At 41.3% G+C, this 23,064-nt stretch overlaps 1 protein-coding gene across 7 annotated transcripts in view; it reads left to right on the top strand.

The window, feature by feature from the left end:
• KIAA1210 overlaps window positions 1-23,064 on the top strand; it is a 64,467-nt gene that overhangs the window by 25,677 nt on the left and 15,726 nt on the right. For all 7 annotated transcript variants that reach the window (XM_023633361.2, XM_070258295.1, XM_023633362.2 and 4 more), the window contains 3 exons: window positions 1,523-1,691; window positions 7,391-7,517; window positions 7,832-7,969. In XM_023633361.2, the coding sequence (XP_023489129.1) occupies window positions 1,523-1,691; window positions 7,391-7,517; window positions 7,832-7,969 (434 nt within the window). The remainder of the gene's footprint in view (window positions 1-1,522; window positions 1,692-7,390; window positions 7,518-7,831; window positions 7,970-23,064) is intronic.

The following is a 23,064-nucleotide window of genomic DNA, read 5'->3' as shown; positions in this document are numbered from 1 at the left end:
CAGTACACAAATGGGTCACAGCATTTCAGAGCTAGAGGGACCCTAGTTCAGCATTTCTCAGATTGTGTTTTGCTTAGGTGCAAATGGGAGACAGTATTGTTGCCTAATTTCTTGCAGCTTCACCGTACACATAAGCATGTTGAAGTTTCAGAAAAGTCTTGTTGGAAAGCAGACCCCTAAACTTTGTGTAATGCAATTAATTGGACTGCAGGTCCTTTTTTCAGGCAACAGGCCTATGAGTATCTCTCTGAACACACGTTAGGAGATGCTGATTAGTGTCACCTTATTTTCCTGCTGAATCTCAGAGAGGCTGAGTGACTTACCCAAGGTCACAGAGCTAATTGACTGCAAGGATTCCAGAGTTTTCCAGTTCTTAGGTGGTGCTTTCCGTTACACCACCAAGCCTTTCCAATGGCAGCCCCACTGGCAACTCCCTTGGCGGGGTTCGTCACTGCCAGCGGCCTTCCGGAGACCAGACTGTTGGGGATTGGAATGAGACGCCTGAGTTGGTAAATTACTGCATGTGAAAGCAATAGAGCTAATTCCTCCCCTCTGAAGAATGCAGCACAAACTCCCCTCCCCTTTCGCTTTTTCTTCTGAGCCCTGATAAGGATGTGTGTGCTTACTAGGAAACTAAAGAAAGCCCAAACAGCCTGAGGAGCCTTGAAAGCTCACATTCCTCGTTGCTGCCCTGGTAGTTATTATAGATAGAGAAAACTTTCAATTATCTGCATGTGCAGAGGGCAGCAGCCCTGTAGATAATCCAAACCAATCGGCAATAATTGAAGAACACACACAATGCACATAATATACGTGCACACACCTGCACGCTTGTATGCACCCCTTGCAAAACCTTTGGTGTCCAATTTTCTCATGCCTTTTGCACAAGCAGCTTCTTTGCCCAGCAGCCCTTTCTTTTTTCTGATTCCCAGCCCTCTCCTTTTCTCATAAATTCCTTTCCCAAGGAAGTCTTCCCTGACTGCACCAACCGATCGCACTCACTCCTAGGGTCTGCATCCTTTCAGCACACAGGCTGGGCAGTAGCAACTCCCACATGGATTTCCAAGGGTCCTGAAGTGTTTTTCACATGTGGAAGCTTGGCTCCCCAACTGGATTGCAATGCCTTCAGCCATCAGGGTGTTGTCAGGGGGGTACCAAGTGCTTACATTGGCTAAATAACTGCGGCGCATGAATGAACTTCTTAGGGCCAAGAAAGAGGTGTGTGCTAATAGTTGAAATTAAGAAACAAGTAAATACCTGGTGGGTTGGGCCTGAATAAGAGGCTGCCCAAAGACCACAAGCTGTGGTCCAGGCTTCTGCTTTCACTAGAAACTTAGACACTTTGTTACTGAGTTATTAAGAAGAGAACAAACAAAATGAATGGTTCTCTGGGCACTGGGGGCCAGGCTAAGATCTTCAGGGCACCTGGATCACAGTCCTGGTTCATCACAAAAGCCCTGTTTCCTCTTCTGTCTTCTCTTCCTCCATCACACTCTGCCTCACTTTCATTTCTAACTTCCAGGAAAGAAGAAATCCAAATTTAAAGTCTTCAAGAGCTTTTTTGTCAAGAAAAAGAAAAAAGAGCCTAGAAGTGCCCAGGGAGGGAAGAGGCTGAAACCAAGCTTGTCCAGCAGCAATATTGAGGTCTGTTCTCTGAAGCCAGTTCAGGAAAGCCGAGAAACTGAGCCCAGGTAAGCTCAGGTGGGGTGGAGGCGGGTGAGGACAGGACAGGAGGTGGAGAGCTGGATCCAGGTCCCCCCCTTGGCAGCCAAATCACCGCTGGGCCTTTGGTCCCAGGAACTCTTGGGCTCCCTGCCTGTGGGGGCTGGGTCTGCAGCCATGTCCCAGGGGGCCTTTCTCTGTGCTCATATGTATGCTTATTGTCTGGGCTGCACAAGTCAGTGGGTTGGAGCATGGCACATGCACAGCTCATTCCCCAAGAGCACTGGGTGAGAGGGTGCAGGTAGATAAGGGAACCCCTTCCCTGTTACAGTGACAATAGCTGGAGACGTGGGGCAGACCCCTAGTAAGGAGCTGGAGGCCTCTATTTCTTAAGGTAAGGATAGCCTACCTCGTTCAGGAAGCTTGGTCTGGTTTGCTTGCCTGGCCCTCAGACTGCAGATCTGTGATGACTAGGCAAGGGGAGCTAGAGCTTGTAATGTGTAATTGAAATCCCATCACTGTGATAATGTAAAAACAAACAGCAAGCAAAGAATGCAAATCCATTTCTCCCTCCATCCCAGGAGACTGGGAGAAACGCTGCAACTGGTCACCGAAGGTGTGGGGAAGACTGTTTCTCAGCCACCACTGCCACCGTTATTCACATTTTCATCTGTGTTGGCCCAACTTCCACACCCTATTGTGGAAAATCTGAACACCCACTAACCCCAGCTGTTCCTGGATCAATCAGATCCCCCTCTACGGGTTTCCACTTGGGCCTGTTCTCGGGTCTTCAACTCCAGACTTCTCTGGACTCCCCACAGAGCTCGCCTGTGCTGCTGCCCATTGCCTCAAGGCTTGGCTTGGTGGTAAGGGACAGTTAGTGAACACATTCTACTGCCCCTAACAGTTATCACGGAGGGCTCCTTCAGAAGGACCTTAATGAGTGCACCGAATGTGAGGAACTTCTGGCAACTTTGCTAGTGGAGGAGATGGTTTTGGACAGACGGGCTTGTTTCATACCTCACAAATCATACCATTAGAGACCATTGCATTATAGCTCTAAGTAAGACTGGCCCTGCCAAAAGCCCGAGGGTGGGGTCGGGGAGGGGCGTTTGGGTTTACTCTGCGTTGTCTCTACCAATTGGCAAGGGCTGTCTCTACTGAAGTCCTACATTTCCCCTTCTGACTTGTCCCTCCCCCTCCAGAATGGTCCATGTAGTCTGACGCTTTCTCCATACTAAGAGGGTGTGTGCGCGTGCACCTCTCTGAGAGATGGGGGATGAGGGAGGGAGGGAGGAGGAGAGAGTTCTGTGTCAGTGCATGAACTAGTTCACATACAGGAAAGGGTATTTTTCTAAGGACCCAAGATAGATCTTTTTTGTTTGCAAGGAACATAAATTAATTAAGAGTATAACTTAGGAGGCCTGAAGATCACCCCTGACTCCAGTCTCTTGCTTAATGTGCTAGCGGAGAAACCCTGGAGAATGTCACTCATACTTTTTACTTCTATCGAAGCAATCAATCATAACAAAACTTATAGGCAGCCCTCCCTGGCCTGCACAACAGGACCAGTATCTATTTCCAACACCATGTTAAGCTGTATCTGATGGAACAAACAAATCCCATTCCTCCATTTGATTTTTGAATGGGTGCTGATGTAATGTGCTTTATTGCCCTTTATTAAGGCCGAGAGTAAATTTGGGGTTTGGGGTATATTTTCTTCTTTTTGCCTCCAGGGAACAGATCAATAAGCACTAGATATGGTCAGTGGACAAGAGATTGGGTTTCTGACAAACTTGGCCACAGCTGGTGCTAATGTAACCCTTTGATCAGGGAGATCCTGGCACTAGAGAGTCAATCCAACAGCTGCACTCTTGCTCGTGCACTCAGGGCCTAAGATTTCCTTGTGGTTTTTCTGCACAAAGCAGGGGAGACACGGTAGTCACTGATGTTACGCTGGTCCCAAGACTGATTTGAGCCAGCAGGACATAGAGACACAGTGAATGAAAGTGTATCTGTGTGCATAATGAGCGAATGTGTGTATTTAGAGATGTCTGGAAATGCTGCCCTCTCAATGTTGCATCGGTCATACATGCCCATTAAGTGTTTGTTTAGAGTCACGTTAATTTTCTGCTGGGCTGCTATGTTAATAAAGCAGAGCATGTTGCCTTTAGCACCAAGGCCACCTGGGTAGCAGCGTTTTCTAGGAAAAAGGTGGGTAGGAGTTTAATACAAAGTGGCAGACGCCTGCTTCCTCTCCTCTCTTGCTGGCTCACAAGCCACCTTAGTGTGGGTGCCATTTTAATCCCCATGACACCCGATTGTCCTTGGAGTGTGTCACGATCAAGTATACCCATGTGCATTTCCTGCAGCCGGACAGGCTCACGATAACAGGTGGCTGCTAGCCCTACAGTGCCCAAGTGGCCGCTCTACTTACTCCTTAAAGATTGTTTTTTAAAGTGCCAACCTACATGTATTGTTTGGTAATAAAGGTAATAAATGCAAAAAAAAAAGTATTTGAAATTTTAAAAAATTATTTTATCTAATTTTAAAATATTGTCATCCCTCCATAAAAGAAACCCTGTAACCATTAGCAGTCAATCCCCATTCTACCCTACCCCCACCCCAGCCCTAGGTGACCACTTATCTACTTCCTGCCTTTATAAATTTGCTTATTCTGGATATCATATAAACAGAATGATACAATATGTGGACTTTTGGGACTGGCTTGTTTCCCTTAGCATGTTTTCAAGGGTCATCCATGTTGTAGCATGAATCATTACTTTATTCCTTTATACTACTGAATAGTATTCCATTGAATGGATATGCCACATTTTATCTATTCATCAGTTGACAAATATTTGGGTTGTTTCCACCTTTTGGCTATTAAGAACAATGCTGCTATGAATATTTGTGTAGAAGTTTTTGGGAGGATATATGTTTTTATTTCTCTTGACTATATATCTAAGAGTAGAATTGCAAGTCATATGATAATTTAATGTTTAATTTTTTGAGGAAACACCAGACTGTTTTCCAAAGTGGCTGCACCATTTTGCATTCCCACTAGCAGTGTATGGGGGTGCCAATTTCTCCACATCCTTGCCAACACTTGTTATTATCTGAATTTTTGTTTCTAGCCATTCTAGTGGGTATGAAGTGGTATCTCATTATGATTTGGATTTGTATTTCCCTGCTGATTAATGATGTTGAGCATCTTTTCATGTGTTTCTTGGTCATTTGTATATCTTCTTTGGTGAAATGTCTATTGAGATCCTTTGCCCATTTTTTAATTGAGTTATTTATCTTTTTATTATTGAATTGTATGTGTTTCTTATGTATTCTGGATAGAAGTCCCCTTATCAGATGTAAAATTTGCAAATATTTTCTCCCATTATGTGGGTTGTTTTTTCACTTCTTGCTAGTATCCTTTTAGACACAAAAGTTTTTAATTTTGATGAAATCTGTTTATCTCTTTTGTTGCTTAAGCTTTTGGTGTCATATCTAAGAATTCATTGCCAAATCAAGGTCATGAAGATATACCCCTATGTTTTCTTCTAAGAGTTTAAGCTGTTAAATTTAGGTCTTTGGTCCATTTTGAGTTAGTTTTTATATGTGGTGTGAGATGAGTCCAACTTCATTCTTTTGCATGTGACTGTCTAGTTGTCCCAGCATCATTTGTTGAAAAATCTATTCTTTCCCCATTGAATGGTCTTGGCACCCTTGTTGCAAATCAATTAACCATAGGTGGATGGATTTATTTCTGGATTCTCAATTTTATTCCATTGATCTATATGTCTATCCTTATGCCAGTACTACTCTGTCTTGATTACTGTAGCTTTGTAGTAAGTTTTGAAATTGGCAAATGTGAGTCCACCAACTTTGTTCTTCTTTTTCAAGGTTGTTTTGGATATTTGTGGTACCTTTCATTTCACTATGAATTTTAAGATCAGTTTGTCCATTTCTGCAAAAAAAATTTTGTTAAGGCAGCTGGAATTTCAATAGAGATTACGTTAAATCTATAGATCAATTTGTGGAGTACTGCCATCTTGACAAGATTATTCTTCCAAGCCATCAACGTAGGTTGTCCTTCCATTTATTTAGGTCTTCTTTAATTTCTTTCATCAGTGTTTTGTAGTTTTCAGAGTATAAGTTTTACATGCCTTTTGTTAAATTTTTTCCTAAGTTGTTTACTCTTTTCGATGCTATTGTAGATGGAAGTGTTTTCTTAATTTCATTCTTGGATTGTTCGTTGCAAGTATATAGAAATACAATCAATTTTTGTATGTTGATCTTGTATCCTGCAACCTTGCTGAACTTGCTTATTAGTTCTAGTAGTTTTTAATAGATTCCCTAGGAGTTTTATACACAAGATCAAGTCATCTGTGATAATTTCACTTCTTCCTGTCCAATATGGATGCCTTTTATTTCATTTTCTTACCTAATTTCCCTGGTTAGAACCCCCAGTACAATGTTGAATAGAAGTGATAAGAGCAGACATCCTTGTCTTGTTCCTGATCTGAGAGAGAAAGCATCCAGTCCCAGTCTTTCATCATTAAGTATGCTGTTAGCTGTGACTTTCTCACGGATGTCCTCTGTCAAGGTTGAATGTATCTAACATGAAAGGGGGTTGAATTTTACGGATACTTTTTCTGCATCTATTGAAATGACCATGTGGTTTTGTTTTTATTTTATTGATATGGTGTATTACACTAATTGGTTTTTATATATTAAAGTAACCTTGTGTACCTTATCCTACTTGGTCATAGTGTATAATTGACTTTATATGTTGCCGGCTTCAGATTGCTAGTATTTTATTGAGGATTTTTGCATCTATATTCATAAGAGATATTGGTCTGTAGTTTTCTTTTCTTCTGATATCTTTGGTTGACATTTTTAAAAGGTAAAATATATTCCTCCATCCCGAAAGGAGTCTTTTGTGCCTTTAGCCTTTCATTTGTTTCTAACTTTCCCCTGATTTGTTTTAACGCATAATTGGCATCAACCTGGCTCCATTCCCAATCAGAAGGTATTTCTATCTAGAATTAGCAAGCTAAGGGGTAGGGGTTTGAAAATAGGACAGATGTATTGCAGAATTCTTGTGTGAAAGAGGAAAAGACCTGGGGAATAAAAGTCTCCAGTATCTGGGCAGATATTTGGTATTTAAAAACAAATCAAAATAATAACACTAGAGAGAAATTTCGATGTGAAAGATGTTTTATAACTCTCACCTTAATAATAGCAAGACTCATGGTGTTCCCTCCCATTATGCAGGGTTACTACTATTGAATAGTACATTTTAAATGGGTGAATTGTATGGTATGTAAACCATATCTCAATAAAACTATTAAATAAAAAAGATATGTGTTGATCATTTAAAAAATCAAAATTATACAGAAGTACATAAAGTAGACAATGAAAATCCCTCTCGTGTCCCTAGGACCATTCCTCAGAGGGAACAAACGCTAACAACTTGGTGGATATCCTTCTAGACTTTTTTCTGTGAACGTAAATTATATATGTATGCAATATATGCATATATATTAAATGGGACCATACTACTCTTTATGTTTTTCACTTAATATCTCATGGACAACTTTCTATGTCAGCACAAATGCATCCTCGCCCTCCTTCTGAGGTGTCTATGGTAGGCCATATTCTGGATATACATGTGTCTTTGGTTCCTATGGCCCTTGGACTGCTTTTAAGAGACCTTTTCCTTCCTGTCCAGGCCCAAGAGAGGCATGGGGATCAAAGCCCTCTCCCATGACAGCATCTTCATATTGCAGCCTGAGCCTGAAAGATCAGCAAGCAAATTATACCCCTCTCCAGAGCCCCAGAGAGGCAGACCTCTGCAGGTAAGTGTGAACTCGAGCGTCAGCGCCTAACTGGACTATTTCTCTTTCATTCCCTACTTCTACCTTGCCAAAAAATGAGGAGGGAAGAATTTGACCTGCTTCTCAGTTGATTCTACCCCACAGGGCTGTTGTAAACATTGAATGAGAGAATGTAAAAGAGTATGGTGTGCTTACCTGGTCCCCTGCGCAGTGTTGGCTGGTATGACCTTAGTCACTTCTCTTGACCCACCCCAAGAATGTTTTAAGTACTATGATGGTGACATTCTGCTGTTAATGTGCAGGCCTTCTAACCATGTTTTTTCTTTCTTCCACAGAGATCTCATGTTTCCAGAACTCTGCCTAGAACTGGGACTGGTAGTGTGCGTGGAGCTGTTTCTAGAGCTGTGTTTGGAGTTATGCCCCAATATGTGCCCAGAAGTGGAATCTGGGTTGAAGGCTCCAAGTTTACTGAGGTAATAGAGTGAAATCGTTCAAAGTATAGCAGCTGAGTCAGTCAGACTGACCTATGCTTGAATTCTTGCTCTGCTACTTACTGGCTTTGTGACCTTGGGCTAATTGCTTAACCTCTCTGAGCTTTTGTTTCCTCATCTACAATGGGTATAATATTAATATATACCTCAAAGGGTTGCTTGTGAGATTGAATAAAGACTCAGAGAGGTTAAAGAAATTGCTCAAGCTCACTCAGGTAGTAAGTGGTAGGCCTGGAAATCTTACTCAGATGTGCTGACCTCAAAACCCCTGATTTTTCCATTATTCCAGCTCCAAGATGTTCATCGTCTTTGTACCTGCCTCAACAGGGAGAAGGATACACCTGTAGTCTCCGTAAAATGCAGCATGTACATAGGGCAGTGTCTTACCTCCAGCTAATCATAACCATTGCTCGGTCAGACTTTTCTGGAGCTCTGATCTAGAAATGCTCCAGGACAAGCTGGAGATATTGCCAGGGAGTAACCCTTAGCACCTACCTTCCTCCTTCTCTCAGCTGTGGGTGGGATTATACCCAAAGATCTCTGTGTAACTGGAAAGGCCACCCAGGAGGAGACCCTTCTCCACTGGAGAGCTAATTGTTTGGAATTTGGCAAAAGGTGACTAGGGATTATTTCTGACATGTCTGCTGAAGATCCCATATCTCTCGCTATGGTTTCTGTACCGTATATGGACGTTCTCCTGAGTACATTAGCCATGAAGGGTGGAGAAGCCAACACTGAGCTGGTCTCCAATGGCGCTGATCTTATGGTTGTAAAGCAGCCCCGCGGTCAGCGGACTGTTGCCCTCTTGCACTACAGCAGGGGAGGCACTTCCGTGAACTTTCCAGTCTTCAGTTTTAAACATCAACACCAGCTTTCGCTTGTCTCCACAGCTACACTCCCTTGCCACCCAGCGGCAAAACTCTAGGTATACGTGACTGAGCGCCACAGGGTTACTTCTCATATTTAGAAAGGGGAAACCTGTTTCCTGGACTCCTCCCTCTCTCCCTCCTCCCTTAGTCCCAGCAACAGAGAGACTCTTATAGCACAGATATTCCATTTTTTTTAAAAAAAGATGATTTTTTGGTGAAAATTAAAGGGAAAGATTCCAGGGCCATTTCCTCTCACAGTGAAGGGGGTGGGGAAAGCCACAATAGCCCAAAGGCAAGTTTTCTTAAATGTCTTGTTTGGGCCTACACCTCACACCTTTGGTGTGCTCCCCTAGTCTCTCCCCTGGGAAACAGGCGTGAAGACAGCATAGGGTATTCCCAGAACCTGAGTCATCAACAACCAGATTGACCTTTGCCTGGGAAATTTCCCTTAAGTGCCACGGTAACAATCCTAAATGACAGGGTAGTTGATAGCAATAAGTCAAGGGTCCTGACACCCAGTGCTGCATTGAAGCTGGGGCAAGAATGGAATTGGCCAGTGGCTGGGTCCCTTGAAGGAGCACGATTCTTTTTTTTTAAAATTTTTATTGAGATTATGATAGTTTACAACCTTGTGAAATTTCAGATGTACATTATTGTTTGTCAGTCATGTTGCAGGTATACCACTTCACCCTTTGTGCCCACCCCCCATCCCCGCTTTCCCCTGGTAACCACTAATCTGTTCTCTTTGTCTACATGTTTAACTTCCACATATGAGTGGAGTCATACAGAGATTGTCTTTCTCTATCTGGCTTATTTCACTTAACATAATACCCTCAAGGTCCATCCATGTTGTTTTGAATGGGACGAATTTGTTCCTTTTTATGGCTGAGTAGTATTCCATTGTATATATATACATATCTTCTTTATCCAGTCATCAGTTGATGAGCGCTTAGGTTCCTTCCACGTCTTAGCTATTGTGAATAATGCTGCAATGAACATAGGGGTGCATGGGACTTTTGGAATTGCTGATTTCAAGTTCTTTGGATAGATACCCAGTAGTGGGATGGCTGGGTCATATGGTAGTTCTATTTTCAATTTTTTGAGACACCTCCATACTGTTTTCCATAGTGGCTATACAGTTTGCATTCCCACCAGCAGTGGATGAGGGTTCCTTTTTCTCCACAACCTCTCCAACATTTGTTACTTTTTGTTTTGGTTATTTTTGCCATTCTAATGGGTGTAAGGAGATATCTTAGTGTAGTTTTGTTTTTTGTGTTTTTTTTTTAAAGATTTTATTTTTCCTTTTTCTCTCAAAGCCCCCCGGTACATAGTTGTGTATTTTTAGTTGTGGGTTCTTCCAGTTGTGCTATGTGGGACGCCGCCTCAGCATGGCCTGATGAGTGGTGCCATGTCCCTGCCCAGGATCCGAACCAGCGAAACCCTGGGCTGCCAAAGCGGAGCGCGCGAACTTAACCACTTGGCCATGAGGCCGACCTCCTCTTTCTGATTCCTTAAGGTGAAGTGTTAGGTTATTGATTTGAGATCTTTCTTCTTTGTTAACATAGGCATGTACAGCTATAAATTTTTGAGGACTGCATTTGCTGTATCACATAATCTTTGTTACGTTGTGTTTTAGTTTTCATTCACATCAAAGTATTTTCTAACTTTCATTTGATTTCTTTTTTGATCCATTGGTTCCTTAAGGGTGTGTTGTTTAATTTCTACCTATTTGTAAGTTTTCCAATTTTCCTTTTGCTACTGGTTTCTAGTTTCATTCTGTTGTGGTTAGAGAAGATACTTTGTATGATTTCAGTCTTTTTTAAATTTATTAAGACTTATTTTGTGGCCTAACATATGGTCTATCCAGGAGAATGTTCCAGATGTACTTCAGTAGCATATGTATTATGTACTTGTTGGATGGAATGTTCTGTATATATATTTTAGGTTTACTTTGTTTATAGTATTATTTCAAGTCCCCTATTTCCTTATTAATCTTCTGTATAGTTGCTTGTTCATTATTAAAACTGGGATGCTGAAGTCTCTAACTATTATTGTAGAATTGTCTATTTCTCCCTTTGATTCTGTCAATTTTTGCTTCATGTATTTGGGGTTGAGTCTGTTGTTTGGTGTGTATGTGTTTATGATTGTTCTATCTTCCTGCTGGATTGACTCTTTTATCAATGTGTAATGTCCATCTTTGTCTCCTAGAAAAATTTTGACTTAAAGTCTATTTTGTTTGCTGTTAGTATAGCCACCTCAGCTCTCTTTCATCTACTATTTGCTTGGAATATCTTTTATCATCCTTTCACTTTCAACCTATTTGTGTCTTTGGATATAAAGTGAGTCTCTTGTAGACAGCATATAAATGGCTCATGTTTTTTAAATCAATCTTGCCAGTTCCTACCTTTTGATTGGAGAGTTTACTTCATTTACACTCATAGTAATTGCTAATAAGGAAGGACTTACTTCTGCCATTCTGCTCTTTTTTCCCCTATGTATCTTATATCGTTTTTGTTCCTCAGTTCTTCCATTACTACCTTCCTTTGGATTTAATTGACTTTTTTTTTAGTGTACTGTTTTCATTTCCTTCTCATTTCCTTCTCTCTATATTTTAAAACATTTTCTCAGTGGTTACCTTGGGGATTACAATTAAGAAAATTAGTTAACATTTTAAGACATGTAGTTTTGTCTTTCTATTAATTTGAATAGGCTATGTATTTTATAGGTTAATTAATAGAGTTAAATTATAGTCAACATTTCCAAGCATCAGTTTAAATATTTGTCGTGTTTGAATATAATAAACTCTCTATTAGTAAATTCAAGAGTTGAGTCAGGTTGCTGTAGGTTAAATAGCGGGCTGGCAGGCAGAAAGTCTAGTCTTTGGTGGTACAGTCAAACCCCTACCACCTCCAAGTATGAGATTTCCCTAGATATTTCTGCCATGCTTCCTGGTTTGTTAGTTCATTGTGCTGAACACATGAGGGGCAGGTGGCAGCAACAGCAGCAATAGCAGCGGCAGCATCCCAAGAAGCAACTGTAATCACCATCCCAACCAGATGTGCTGGCCTGGATGCTTCTCTGAGCTTCTCATAAATTATGACCCCCAACTCTTATATCCCCAAAGGCCTTACCACAAACCCAGCTCCTACTGCCTTCTCACTGAGCATCAACTAGGGAGCTAGGCAGAAGACTAAATTATCTAAACAGAGAAGTCAGCAGACACACAGATCAATGGAACAGAATTGTGAGCCCAGAAATAAACCCACACATCTATAGGCAGCTAATTTTTGACAAAGGCTCCGAGAACATACAATGGAGAAAGGAAAGTCTCTTCAATAAATGGTGTTGGGAAAACGAGACAGCCACATGCAAAAGAATGAAAATAGACTATTATCTTACGCCATACACAAAAATTAATTCAAAATGGATTAAAGACTTGAATGTAAGACCTGCAACCATAAAACTCCTAGAAGAAAACGTGGACAGTATGGTCTTCAACATTGGTCTTAGCAGTATCTTTTTAAATACCATGTCTCCCCAGGCAAGGGAAACAAAAGAAAAAATAAACAAATGAGACTACATCAAACTAAAAAGCTTCTGCAAGGCAAAGGAAATCATCAGCAAAACGAAACGGAAAGACAACCTAACGATTGGGAGAAGATATTTGCAAGTCATATATCTGATAAAGGGGTCAATAAAAGATGACTAAATCTTTACCCCTTCAGAGGAGTCTTTCCAAGTTTGCTGTTTTATTCTTTCTTCTCTGAGCTGCTACCTCCTACTGGTGGCAGGGGGAAACACATGTTATCCCAGGAAATCTTTTACCCTAGGCTTATTTTCTCCTCTAAATCCCCTGGGACAGAATAGGAAGGCCTGTCTTAAACCCTTGTCGTCTCAGCCTATTTCTTCCACATTTCCTCGGGTGAAGAGTTAGGTGCCTTGTCCCTTTCAGTTCTAGTTACCAAAGCTTGCTGTTTCTTCCCTGAGTGATCTTCCTCTTTGGGTCTCACAGCCCTCTGACCCGGTTCAGTGGCTTCTATTCTTTGAGTATAGGAGAGATGGGCAGTGAGGATGAACAGGTATCTCTGTGTAGCTTATATGACATACTGAGCCACTGTCACTCTCTGCTTGACTTCAGCTTTTGCCACACAGAGACACAAGCCCAAGGCTCCCATCACAGGGAGTCTGACTTAGTGGGACCTGACTAATCCATGCCCCCCACATACCCTCACCATCTCTAGCCCACCCTTTGACCAGGGGAACCTCCTACTTAGCACTTCCCTGACGCCTGCCACCTTCTCAACCCAGCTCATCTTCATCTGTATTCCCTAATGAGTCTGTAGAATATTTTTCTTCAATACTGCTTTTCATGGTGAAAAGTAATTGTGTGGAAAAGAAGTCATGCATATACAGCCCAATCAGTTTTTACTCTTGAGAGAGGGGTCTATCAGCTATTTGGTGCCTAAAGTTTGAACTGATTAAACACTTGGGCTTTAGTTCCATTGCAGGATAGATGTTGCTATTTAACATGATGGGGGTTAAGTAGCTGCCAGTTATTCCATTGTATTGGCCAATGGAGAGTTAATTTAGATTACTGCAACGTTGCCTCCTTATCATGTCTCTTGCTTTACCCCCGATGGCCTACTTCATAATTCACTGTTACTATTTACAAATAGGTCTCTGAAACTCAGATCACTCTTTTTTTCTTTAAATCCTCTGATACATCAAAGGAGAACATAATGCCTGCCTCCCCATTGTTCCATAGAAATTTGTAGTTTACAAAGTGATTTTGCATATATAGGTGTATTTGATTCTCTCAAAAACTCTGTAAGGTAGATAGGGAAAATACTATTATTCCCGTTTTAGATGAAAAAAACTGAGATTCAGAGAGGTGAAATGACTTGCCCAAGGCCACAGAGCCAATCAGAGATAGAGCTGGGACTCAAACCCACGACTCCTGCCCAAATCTATAGCATTTGCCACCAAACCACATGGACTCCAGCAGCTCTCTTTGGGCAACCAACACCCAGCAATAGCAGCAGCAGCTAACAGTGAGACTTTCTTATGCGAAAGGTACTTCCCATGTATCATTTCATTTCATCTTTACCACAGCACACTAAAGTGTATATTATTATTACCCCTAATTTAGAGACATAGAAACTGAGGCTCTCAATGAGGTTAGGTAACTTGTCTCAGGTCAAACAGCTAATAAATAGCATGGCTAGGATCTCAACTTCAGGCCTAGTCAAATCCAAAGTTCATGTTCTTATTCTCTATCTAGCTAAGAAATTGAAGAGATTGTGAGAGGAGGCGAGCAGCAGGGAATATGTGAAATTCCACCTCCTAGAACTTTCAGGTTGGCAAAATGGTGGCCATAACAGTTTTTATGAAGCAAAGATTCTGAGTGAAGCAGCAGCTGCACAGGAATTCTCAGGAATAGGCACACAGGCCGCTTTGACACATGAAGGGAAATTAAAATCCTAACAGCCAATATCGGGTCTCATACCCTGTGCCAGTACATCTTTTTTTTAAAAAATTTTATTGAGTTAATGATAGGTTACAATCTTGTGAAATTTCAGTTGTACATTATTGTCTGTCAGTTGTGTTGTAGGTGCAACCCTTCACCCTTTGTGCCCTCCCCCCACCCCCCCTTTCCCCTGGTATCCACTAATCTGTTCTCTTTGTCCACATGTTTAAATTCCTCATATGAGTGGAGTCATACAGAGATTATCCTTCTCTAACTGGCTTATTTCACTTAACATAATTCCCTCAAGGTCCATCCATGTTGTTGCAAATGGGACGATTTTGTTCTTCTTTATGGCTGAGTAGTATTCCATTGTATATATATACCACATCTTCTTTATCCAATCTTCAGTTGATGGGCACTTAGGTTGCTTCCATGTCTTGGCTATTGTAAATAATGCTGCAATAAACATTGGGGTGCATGGGACTTTTGGAATTGCTGACTTCAGGCTCTTTGGATAGATACCCAGTAGTGGGATGGCTGGGTCGTATGGTAGTTCTATTTTTAATTTTTTGAGGAATCTCCATACTGTTTTCCATAGTGGCTGCACCAGTTTGCATTCCCACCAGCAGTGGATGAGGGTTCCTTTTTCTCCACAACCTCTCCAACATTTGTTACTATTAGATTTAGATATTTTTGTCATTCTAATGGGTGTAAGGTGATATCTTAGTGTAGTTTTTTTTTTTTTTTCCTTTTTCTCCCCAAAGCCCCTTGGCACATAGTTGTACATTCTTCGTTGTGGGTCCTTCTAGTTGTGGTATGTGGGACGCTGCCTCAGCGTGGTTTGATGAGCAGTGCCATGTCCACGCCCAGGATTCAAACTGACAAAACACTGGTCCGCCTGCAGTGGAGCGCGAGAACTTAACCACTCGGCCACGGGGCCAGCCCCCCATAGTGTAGTTTTGATTTGCATTTCCCTGATGATCAGCGATGATGAACATCTTCTCATGTGCCTATTGGCCATCCGTATATCTTCTTTGGAGAAGTGTCTGTTCATGTCTCCAGCCCATTTTTTGATAGGGTTGTTTGATTTTTTGTTGTTGAGTTGTGTGAGTTCTTTATATATTATGGATATTAAGCCTTTGTCAGATATATGACTTGCAGATATTTTTTCCTAGTTAGTGGGTTGTTTTTTTGTTTCAATCCTGTTTTCCTTTGCCTTGGAGAAGCTCATTAGTTTGATGAAGTCCCATTTGTTTATTCTTTCTATTGTTTCCCTTCTCTGAGAAGACATGGTGTCCGAAAAGATCCTTTTAATACTGATGCCAAAGAGTGTACTGCCTACATTTTCTTCTAGAAGCCTTATGGTTTCAGGTCTCACCTTTAGGGCTTTGATCCATTTTGAGTTTATTTTGGTGAATGGTGAGAAAGAATGGTCAATTTTCATTCTTTTACATGTGGCTTTCCAGTTTTCCCAGCACCATTTGTTGAAAAGACTTTCTTTTCTCCATTGTATGCCCTCAGCTCCTTTGTCGAAGATAAGCTGTCGATAGATGTGTGGTTTTATTTCTGGGCTTTCAATTCTGTTCCATTGATCTGTGCACCTGTTTTTGTACCAGTACCATGCTGTTTTGATTACTGTAGCGTTGTAGTATGTTTTGAAGTCGGGGATTGTGATGCCTCCCGTTTTGTTCTTTTTCTCAGCATTGCTTTAGCAATTCTGGGTCTTTTGTTGCCCCATATGAATTTTAGGATTCTTTGTTCTAATTCTGTGAAGAATGTCATTGGGATTCTGATTGGGATAGCATTGAATCTGTAGATTGCTTTAGGTAGAATGAACCTTTTAACTATGTTTATTCTTCCAATCCATGTAATGGGATGTCTTTCCATCTCTTTATGTCATCATCCAATTCTTTCAGAAAGGCCTTGTAATTTTCATTGTATAGGTCTTTCACTTCCTTAGTTAAATTCACCCCGAGGTATTTTATTCTTTTTGTAGCGATTGTGAATGGTATTGTGTTCTTGAGTTCTTTTTCTGTTAGTTCGTTATTAGACTATAGAAACGCTACTGATTTATGCAAATTGATTTTATACCCTGCAACTTTGCTGTAGTTGTTGATTACTCCTAAAAGTTTTCCAATGGATTCTTTGGGGTTTTCTATATATAAGATCATGTCATCTGCAAACAGCAAGAGTTTCACTTCTTCCCTCCCTATTTGGATTCCTTTTATTCCTTTTTCTTGCCTGATTGCTCTGGCCAGGACCTCCAGTACCATGTTAAATAAGAGTGGTGATAGAGGGCATCCTTGTCTCGTTCCTGTTTTCAGGGGGATGACGCTCAGTTTTTGCCCATTGAGTATGATGTTGGCTGTGTGTTTGTCATATATGGCCTTTATTATGTTGAGGTAGTTCCCTTCTATCGCCATTTTGTTCAGAGTTTTTATCATAAATGGCTGTTGGATCTTGTCAGATGCTTTCTCTGCATCTATTGAGACAATCGTGTGGTTTTTATTCCTCAGTTTGTTGATGTGGTGTATCACGTTGATTGATTTGCAGATGTTGAACCATCCCTTTGTCCCTGGTATGAATCCCACTTGATCATGATGTATGATCCTTTTGATGAATTGTTGAATTCTGGTTGCCAAAATTTTGTTTAGAATTTTTGCATCTATGTTCATCAGTGATATTGGCCTGTAGTTCTCTTTTTTCATGGTGTCCTTGTTAGGCTTTGGTATCAGCGTGATGTTGGCCTCGGAAAATGTGTTAGGAAGTGTTCCATCCTCCCTAATTTTGGAATAGCGTGAAAAGGATAGGTATTAATTCCTCTCTGAAAGTTTGGTAGAATTCCCCAGGAAAGCCATCTGGTCCTGGGGTTTTATTCTTTGGGATGTTTTTGATTGCTGTTTCAATCTCTTTCCTTGTGATTGGTCTGTTCAAATTGTCTGCTTCTTCTTGAGTGAGGTTTGGGAGATTGTAGAAATCTAAGAATTTATCCATTTCCTCTAGGTTATCCATTCTGTTGGCATACAGTTTTTTGTAGTATTCTCTTATAATCTGTTGTATTTCTGCAGAGTCTGTTGTTATTTCTCCTCGCTCATTTCTGATTTTGTTTATTTGAGCTTTCTCCCTTTTTTTCTTTGTAAGTCTGGCTAGGGGTTTGTCAATTTTATTTATCTTCTCAAAAAACCAGCTCTTTGTCTCATTGATCCTTTCTACTGCCTTTTTCGTTTCAATAGCATTTATTTCTGCTCTTATTTTTATTATTTCTCTCCTTCTGCTGACTTGGGCTTTGTTTGTTCTTCTTTCTCTAGTTTGGTTAGGTGTAGTTTAAGATTGCTTATTTGGGATTTTTCTTGTTTGTTAAGATGTGTCTGTATTGCGATGAATTTTCCTCTTGATACAGCTTTTGCTGTATCCTATATGAATTGGTATGGCGTGTTATCATTTTCATTTGTCTCTGGGTATTTTTTTATTTCTTCCTTAATTTCTTCAGTGATCATTTCTTGTTCAATAGCGTATTGTTTAGTCTCCACGTCCTTGTGCCTTTCTCAGCTTTTTTCTTGTAATTAATTTCTAGCTTTATTGCATTATGATCGGAGAAGATGCTTGTTATTATTTCAATTTTTTTAAATTTGTAGAGGCTTGCCTTGTTTCCCAACATATGGTCTGTCCTTGAGAATGTTCCATGCACACTTGAGAAGAATGTGTATTCTGCTGTTTTTGGATAAAGTGTTCTATGTATGTCTATTAAGTCCAATTGTTTTGGCTTTTTGTTTAGCTCTACTGTCTCCTTGTTGATTTTCTGTCTGGATGATCTGTCCATTGATGTGAGTGGGGTGTTGAGGTCCCCTACTATTATTGTGTTGTTTTTAACATATTCCTTTACCTCTGTTAATAGTTGCTTTATGAACTTTGGTGCTCCTGTGTTGGGTGCATAGATATTTATAAGCGTTATTTCTTCTTGATGAAGTGTCCCTTTGATCATTATATATTGTCCCTCTGTGTCTCTCTTTACCTGCCTTATTTTTAATCCATTTTGTCTGATATAAGTATTGTGACACCTGCTTTCTTTTGCTTGCTATTAGCTTGAAGTATTGTCTTCCACCCCTTCACTCTGAGCCTGTGTTTGTCCTTGGGGCTGAGGTGTGTTTCCTGGAGGCAACAAATTGTTGGATCTTGTTCTTTAATCCATTTTACCACTTTATGTCTTTTTATTGGAGAGTTGAATCCGTTTACATTGAGGGTGAGTGTTGATGCATGAGGGCTTAATGCTGTCATTCTGTTGCTCGTTTTCCGGTTTTCCTGTGTTTCCTTTGTTTCTCTTCCTGTGTGCTTTAGCCTACCCATTGACTTCTGCAATTTCTTATGCTGGGTTTCTTAGATTTTTCCTTATTTATGTTTTGTGTCTCTGTTCCGTTTTTTAGTTTAGTGGCTACCCTGAAGTTTGCATTTAGAATCTCGTGTATAATATAGTCCATTCTCTGGTGGTCTCTTACTTACTTAGCCTAGACTGATTTAGTCCCTTTGCTCTTCCCCTCCTAAATTATTATTTTCATCTCTTATTCCAACTCATGTTATGAGTTTGTAGTTAGAGTGATAAGATCGTCTTTGCTTTGGTGGTTTCCTTACCTTTATCCTAATGCTATAATTGAATATTTGCTATCCTGTTCTGCTTCTATCTATTTGTCTCCCTACTCCGTGTTTTGTGACCCCTTTCTCCCTTTTTTTCTTTTTTCAGGTATGAGAGCTTTCTTGAGGATTTCTTGTAGTGGAGGACTTTTGGTTACAAATTCCCTTACCTTTTGTTTGTCTGGAAAAGATTTAATTTCTCCCTCATATCTAAAGGATATTTTTGCTGGATAGAGTATTCTTGGCTGAAGATTTTTATCTTTTAAAGTTTTGAATATGTCACTCCATTCTCTCCTAGCTTGTAAGGTTTCTGTAGAGAAATCTGCTGAAAGTCTGATAGGAGTTCCTTTGTAGGTTATTTTCTTCTGTCTTGATGCCCTGAGTATTCTTTCTTTATCATTCATTTTTGCCATTTTTACTACTATATGCCTTCCCGTAGGTCTTTTTACATTGACAAATCTAGGAGATCTGAAAGCTTCCTCCACACACATTTCTCCCTCAATCCCTAGATTTGGGAAGTTCTCTTCTATAATTTCATTAAGCACACTTTCTGCTCCATTTTCCTTTTCCACGCCCTCAGGAATTCCAATGATTCTTAAATGGGTTCTCCTCATTGAATCCTCTATTTCTCTGATATTTTCCTCATTCTTTTTAATCCTTGGTTCTCTTTCTTCCTCTGTCTGGAGCCATTCAGCCTGTCTATCTTCGATTATGCTAATTTTCTTCTCTATGTTGTCTACACGGGCATTCAGGGAATCCATATTCTGTTTTATCTGATCCATTGTATTTTTCATCTCTAGTATTTCTGATTGATTCTTCTTTATAGTTTCAATCTCTTTTGTGAAGTAACTCCAGAACTCGTTGACTTGTTTCTCTATATTTCCCTTTACCTCATTGAGTTTTTTGATGATAGCTACTCTGAACTCATTTTCACTTAGTTTACCTATTTCCAAGTCCTCAGGACTTAATTCTGTGTTTTTATTGTTTTCCTTCTGGTCTGGAGCTTTTATAAATTGCTGGATGGTAGAGGAGTGGTTTTTTCACATGATGGTAGTATTCAGTTGTAGTTACAGCCTGTCGCCACTAGATGGGGGTCAAGAGCCACACGTTCTGAACCCTCTGCCTTCAGCCGCGATGGCAGGCGTGAAGCACGGCTTGGGAGAGGAGAGGCAGTTTCTCTCGACTGCAGATCTGGATTCCAATCAGCTTTTGCTCTCTGGTCTCCCGGGGCCCTGGCTTGACGGGGTCCCCGCACACAGAAGCTTTCCCCCTGTCAGTGGGTTTCCACTGCACCGGTGGTGGAAGTCCTGGATGATCCCCAGATCCCTGCTCCTTCCTTCACCCACAGGAGCGATCCCAGTCTCTAGGGGAGGGAGGGAAGTTCTCTCTTACCCCATTCCAGCTCCTCCGAAGCCAGCTGCAGCCTCTCTGTCCTCCATCGTCTTGCTGCTGTACGTCTCTGACAGTCTCTGTATTAGGGTTATTGGTTGAAATTCCGTTGTTCCAGTTCTTTGGTTGTAGTTTGGTGGGGAGAGAGTCCTGGGTCAGCTCACCCCGCCATTTTGCTGACGTCCCTCTGTCAGGGACAGAAGTCCAACACGGCAAAAGGTGTGACGGTTCCTCTCTGCCAGTACATCTTAGTAGAGAAGCCTCGCACCAAGAACCACTTTTCCCACCAAGAGCTGCTGCTTCTTCTGGAGATGTTCGAAAGACTACTTGCCTTTCAAGCCTTTGGCTGAATGGCTTGCACAGAAACCAGCTCCCCAGCGTCCCAGTGTCAAACCTCCCAGACAGTTTCAGAGTAAGTTTTTCCCCAGGGTGACAGCTTTTCAGGCTAAGTGCTTAATGAAATCTGGGCCTAAATAGCCACCAAGTAATGCCCTTATTTAAGACATAGTAATTGGGGTTCTTCTTTGTTCTAAGAAGCAGCCAAACTGCTCCCTATCCCCACTCAAGTGTTTCTTATCAACCGTTAAAGGAAAAGGGGACAACCCTAGCATCATACAACAGACAAGGAACCATCAAAAAGAAGACCAAAAGGGTGCATTATTGATGGAACTATTTTGCACTGGGCCTAGAAACTTGACAGAAGGGGAAAAAGGAGCCAAAATGTGTCTTAATTTTCCAAAGAGCAGCCCTTACCCCAACTTACAGCAACTGAGTGTCCAGCACCCCTAGCAACCAGTGCTGAAGGATCCCTTCCCCTGGCCCGAGGCCTGACCCAGCTTCCTTCTCCAGGAAGATTCTGGATTAATAGGTGCCAGGCTTGGTACAGCTCCCAGATCTTGAGGCAAAAGGAGCTCATTCAACTCTAGCTGTTAATCAGCAGTTGTCTGTTCTAACCTCCATCTAAACACAGAAGAAGGAATGAAGACATCTGCCACTGGGTACAGAGAGGGTGTGTCGGCTCTCAGAGTGCAGGGAGGGAGGAGTGGGGTTGCAGGAGGGGTGCAGAAGGAAAAGTAGAGAAACAAGTCCCACTTCCTCCACTCAGTTTTCTTTCAGAAACCTTCCAGGAAGGGATTAGGTTTGCTTTTTCTGGGTAGCTCATAAAATTCTAAGGTTGGCTCCTGTGGTAACTTTTCTAGGCTTCTCCTAACCAATATCGCTGAGGGAAAAGATAGGGACTAAACAGGAGCCTTACTTCCCAGAAGGAATCCGGATCTTGCTGGCTCCTGTTCTAAGGCACTTGATGGGGCTATTTAGCGACTTGCTGTGCTCTGTTCGAAGATGGGGGGCTTTCTTTTCATGCCAGAGGATTGGGCGGTAGTTTGCAACCCTGGTCCCCAGAAGACTCACGTGGAGAGCCTGTTAAGCTAGTCTAAGGCCCCTCCCCTGATAGTCTTACTCATCTGATCTTGATAATGTCCTTAAAATGTGCTTTTTCATCACTCAATCTGGGTGATTCTGATGCTGGGGGGTTCCTAGACCATACTTTGAGAGACACTGCCCAGAGTTCCAGAGAGTTTGAATAGTTTATTTAATGCATAGTTTATTTAATTCACTGGTGAGTTTAAGGGAAGTTATAAAATATACACATACTCTATACCCATACAACATACTCTAAACCCAACAACAGAGAGCCTCCTGAGGCTGTTTTGAATCACATGCCTGAGCTTGAGCACCATAATCAGGTGGGGATAATGCTTGATGGCTTTGCTCTCTCATTTTTAGCCCAGGATTGAGGATAGCTGTGGTTCTGTGCTTAGAGCTAATGCCTAGCAATTCCTTAATGAGAGTCAATAAAGCACAGGAAGGATAGTGGCTCTTATTAAGTTTGAGGGACTCTTGGCTTAGGCTGTGATTGGGAACAGGTAAGCCTTCTCCTGTGCACACTCAATCTAGAAATTGCTAGAATTTTGCTGAGCCAGATTTCTCTGTTATGCTATAGAATGAGTTTCACTAAACAGTGCTTCTGTCTATAGTGTTAATACCACAAGGTTTGGGATACCAACTGAATTGAAAATATTTATTAAATGTGTATCTCCTTGCTGTCTAGGCATCATAAATTAGCTTTCATGCAAAGCAAGTTACATGGTGTCCTTTTGGGGTTTCCAGGCCCACAGACCTCCTTGACTTTTTCCATTTCCCTTCGGCTGAAGCTGGTGAGGTCTCAGAAAGAATAAGTAAAATGATAGAGAACAGAGGAGCTTTCTCTGATGATGTCTCAAAAAGGCAACAGCTGGTGGAAGCTTTTAACATAAATAATTCACCATTTAAACAAGCACTTATTGAGCAACTACTATGTACCAAGCACAACTTTAAGTGTTAGAGATACAGTAGTAAGTAAAACAGATGAAAGCCCTTCTTCATGGAGTTTATCTTTGTAGTGGGAGACATGGACAATAAACAAGAGAATAAGCAAAATATACAGTATGTTAGACAGTGATCAAAGTGCCAAGGAGAAAAAAATAACACAGGGAAGGGGATCATGAAGTGTCAAGGTGGAGGGCAAAAATTTTAAATAGGTTGGCCAGGGAAGGTGTCACTGAGAAAGTGCCTTTTGTATCAAGACCTGAAGGAAGTGAGGGAGCTAGACACATGGACATGAGGAAGAGCATGCCCAGCAGAGGGAACAGCAAGTGCAAATGCCCTGAGGGAAGAGCATGCATAGC

Source organism: Equus caballus, chromosome X (genome assembly GCF_041296265.1).
Source record: "Equus caballus isolate H_3958 breed thoroughbred chromosome X, TB-T2T, whole genome shotgun sequence".
In the NCBI taxonomy this organism is placed as follows: domain Eukaryota; kingdom Metazoa; phylum Chordata; class Mammalia; order Perissodactyla; family Equidae; genus Equus; species Equus caballus.
Note: the sequence above shows the minus strand (reverse complement) of the source record. Positions and strands in the feature narration are given on the sequence as shown.